The 4,013-nt window shown below is 49.4% G+C and overlaps 1 protein-coding gene across 6 annotated transcripts in view; it reads right to left on the reverse strand.

The window, feature by feature from the left end:
• Nucleotides 1–4,013, reverse strand: part of myt1la (myelin transcription factor 1-like, a) — a 36,498-nt gene that overhangs the window by 28,971 nt on the left and 3,514 nt on the right. For 4 of the 6 annotated variants that reach the window (XR_001659686.1, XR_001659687.1, XR_001659688.1 and 1 more), the window contains 4 exons: nucleotides 2,790–2,893; nucleotides 2,662–2,716; nucleotides 760–793; nucleotides 561–623 (listed from right to left, as the gene is read on the reverse strand). Coding sequence is in view for 1 of the 6 variants with exons in the window: in XM_016664330.1 (XP_016519816.1) it covers nucleotides 561–623; nucleotides 760–793; nucleotides 1,362–1,416 (152 nt within the window). In the remaining 5 variants the exon portion in view is untranslated. Of the gene's footprint in view, nucleotides 1–560; nucleotides 624–759; nucleotides 794–1,361; nucleotides 1,417–1,489; nucleotides 1,616–2,661; nucleotides 2,717–2,789; nucleotides 2,894–4,013 lie in introns of those variants that run through there. The other 2 variants (XR_001659685.1, XM_016664330.1) reach the window with 1 other exon arrangement.

Raw genomic sequence — 4,013 nt, forward strand, 5'->3', positions numbered from 1 at the left:
GTCCAGCCTGTCTAACCCTCAGTTAGCTTCTCTCACCAAGCAGCAGTTTAAAGACTCTTTATTTCCTGATCTTCATCAGCAAAGTCTTCCTCGTTACCTAAGCAGTGAAATGTTTCGCCATCTGAACTTCCTGACCTTCATCATCTCTGAAAGCTTTGTTGTCCTGAAGCCCCTGAACGCCTCCTCCAGCTCCTGTCACTGCTCAAACCCAGAGCGGCTGCTGATGTCAGACCAACCTGTCAAGGCGAAGCTTCCAGATCCACAACAGGAAGAAAGAAAGACTACCTGCAGGATGAACTTCCTGCCCAGAGCTGCAGCTCAGAAGAAACATTCCTGACTTCATCTGAGAGGCCTGCTCCACCTGCTGCTTCACCAGGAACATGGAGAGCCTGGTAAAACGCTGCTTCAGCCTGAACACCTCCAGCTACACAGGCACCATCACCAACTGACAGATCTTTTCCAGCTAGAAACTGAGTTAACAACCAGACCACCAGAAGAAAACCTCTGGATCAGACTGAGCCATGATGATGATGATGAAAGTGATGGAGGACAGATCATACCTGCGGTGTCTGGCATACTTCCCACTGACATGGCCGCTGCCGTCACATCCAGGGGTCGGACAGCTGAGGAGAAACAGAGCGTCACAACACAGCAGCGACATCTGGATCTGGACCAGAGTCTGGAAACACCTGGACCAGAAACATCTGCAGGAGTACACCAATGAAGAAGAGTGATGAAGATCTGCAGACGTTTCCTTACCTGAACAACTCCTGAGTCACTGCTTCCACCGCGGCTTCAGACAGAAACAGAGATTCAGGAAGAGGAACTGAAAAATGTCCCATGTTCACAACGGAGGAACTAATGGCTAAGTAACAGGAAGTAAAGGCTAAGTAACAGATAGTAAAGGCTAAGTAACAGGAAGTACCGACTCAGTAACAGGAAGTAACGGCTAAGTAACAGGAAGTAACGGCTAAGTAACAGGAAGTAAAGGCTAAGTAACAGAAAGTAATGCAATAACAGGAAGTAACGGCTAAGTAACAGGAAGTACCAACTCAGTAACAGGAAGTAACGGCTAAGTAACAGGAAGTAACGGCTAAGTAACAGGAAGTACCAACTCAGAAACAGGAAGTGGCAGCTAAATAACAGGAAGACATTTACCTTAAAAATTTTAATCTGTGAGGGAAAATCAAACAAGTTCTTTTTAAGTTAAAGTCTGGTACTTAGTCTTTACTGGGAGTGGTACTGGGACTGGTAATGGATCTTTACTGGGTCTGGTACTGGTACTGGTTGGACTGGAGGCAGATCATGGTGTTAGGGTCTAGGTTTGGATATTATCCAGATTGATCAGTCGGTTGTCGTACCTCGAATTCCTTTGGACCGGGTACGATGGCGTTTCTCAGCCACATTAGCCTCCATCTGAAAAATACGACAGAAAGTGTTGATCACGTGACCCGGCTGACGCTCCATGCTGAACCAGCCCTGGTTCTACCTGGCTGTAGCTGCGGTGGGCCGTCCGCTTTCTGCTGCTGGTCCTGATGCTGAGGACTCTTCACGCCCAGCGATGCGTCACACTCCGTCCTCCAGAGCCATGTCCTGAGGAGACAAGATGGCTGCCTTCAGAGATCCAGAACCCTGAGCTGGCCAGACTCAGGCCAGCTCAGGGTTAGGGTTAGGGTTAGGGTTAGACATAATAATGTCTCGTTATGGGGGGTTCAGGAAACCCCCCATAACGAGACATTCGGCAGGTCACCAGAGGTCAGGGGTCACCAGAGGTCAAGGATCACTAGAGGTCAGTCAAACATCAGAAACATTAAGATGATCTGCAGCAGAGCGAGGAGAGTCCACCTGCAGACATGACTCAGCGGTTCTGCTTCATTTAACCCGACCACCCGGGTCCAGGGCCAGAACCAGAACCCTGCAGCTCTCCTCATTAGCTCTATGTTGAGCTTGAATAAACTGGCAGAACATTATGACCAGAACCAGAAAAACAAACATGATGAGCCAACCTATCAGAACCAACCAATACTGGCCCAAATTCTGGGAACCTGAATAGAACCAGACCAGAACCTGAACAGAACCTGCTAGTTCTGGGAAGCAAGAAGGATCAAAGGACTTTAGGATGTTTGTGTTGTCTGAACCGTTCTGGGTCCCAGAAGTCTCGGCGTTCTGGTCCAGCAGAACCCTGAGCAGTCAGGCTAGAAGATGTGACCGACACAGGTCCAGATCCTGGTAGAACCACCAGGGATTCCTCCCAGAACTCTGTGTGTTAGCTGCAGCTTCCTGCTGATTAATATTCAGTCCAACGCTCTGACTGTCTGCTACAACATGATGCAGCGCTCTGCTGCACACACACTTCATCAGGCATGTCACACACACNTAACAGGAAGTAACGGCTAAGTAACAGGAAGTACCAACTCAGAAACAGGAAGTGGCAGCTAAATAACAGGAAGACATTTACCTTAAAAATTTTAATCTGTGAGGGAAAATCAAACAAGTTCTTTTTAAGTTAAAGTCTGGTACTTAGTCTTTACTGGGAGTGGTACTGGGACTGGTAATGGATCTTTACTGGGTCTGGTACTGGTACTGGTTGGACTGGAGGCAGATCATGGTGTTAGGGTCTAGGTTTGGATATTATCCAGATTGATCAGTCGGTTGTCGTACCTCGAATTCCTTTGGACCGGGTACGATGGCGTTTCTCAGCCACATTAGCCTCCATCTGAAAAATACGACAGAAAGTGTTGATCACGTGACCCGGCTGACGCTCCATGCTGAACCAGCCCTGGTTCTACCTGGCTGTAGCTGCGGTGGGCCGTCCGCTTTCTGCTGCTGGTCCTGATGCTGAGGACTCTTCACGCCCAGCGATGCGTCACACTCCGTCCTCCAGAGCCATGTCCTGAGGAGACAAGATGGCCGCCTTCAGAGATCCAGAACCCTGAGCTGACCAGACTTTCTCCAGCTGACCAGAGGTTCAGGAAACCCTCCATAACGAGACATTCGGCAGGTCACCAGAGGTCAGGGGTCACCAGAGGTCAAGGATCACTAGAGGTCACAGTCAAACATCAGAAACATTAAGATGATCTGCAGCAGAGCGAGGAGAGTCCACCTGCAGACATGACTCAGCGGTTCTGCTTCATTTAACCCGACCACCCGGGTCCAGGGCCAGAACCAGAACCCTGCAGCTCTCCTCATTAGCTCTATGTTGAGCTTGAATAAACTGGCAGAACATTATGACCAGAACCAGAAAAACAAACATGATGAGCCAACCTATCAGAACCAACCAATACTGGCCCAAATTCTGGGAACCTGAATAGAACCAGACCAGAACCTGAACAGAACCTGCTAGTTCTGGGAAGCAAGAAGGATCAAAGGACTTTAGGATGTTTGTGTTGTCTGAACCGTTCTGGGTCCCAGAAGTCTCGGCGTTCTGGTCCAGCAGAACCCTGAGCAGTCAGGCTAGAAGATGTGACCGACACAGGTCCAGATCCTGGTAGAACCACCAGGGATTCCTCCCAGAACTCTGTGTGTGTTAGCTGCAGCTTCCTGCTGATTAATATTCAGTCCAACGCTCCGACTGTCTGCTACGACATGATGCAGCGCTCTGCTGCACACACACTTCATCAGGCATGTCACACACACGCACACACACACATGCACGCACAGAGTCACACTCCATCAGGCAGAGCTGCCAGTTTGAACTCTGCAGAGGAAATATTCCTCCTCGGCGCGCCGCCCTCCCAGCCACTGGAGGGCGCCAAATAAAGAAATGAAGAAGAAGAGTCACCAGACTGGTGTAGAAGAAGAAAGAGGAGGAAGAGGAAGATGAAGCTACAAGCTACCATCAGACTCCCTGTTTCCAGCATTTTAACAACAAATGAATCAAAGTTCTTCTTCTTTATAGCTGCCAGCACTTCATCGCCATCTGCTGGGCTGCAGGACAAACTGCAGCCTCTATTGGCCCACCAGATCCAGTCTGGAGTGAGTCTGGTTCTCCTCCTCCAGATTGTTGCTGGTCT

This window comes from Poecilia formosa, unplaced genomic scaffold (assembly GCF_000485575.1).
Source record: "Poecilia formosa unplaced genomic scaffold, Poecilia_formosa-5.1.2 Scaffold480, whole genome shotgun sequence".
Lineage (NCBI taxonomy): Eukaryota > Metazoa > Chordata > Actinopteri > Cyprinodontiformes > Poeciliidae > Poecilia > Poecilia formosa.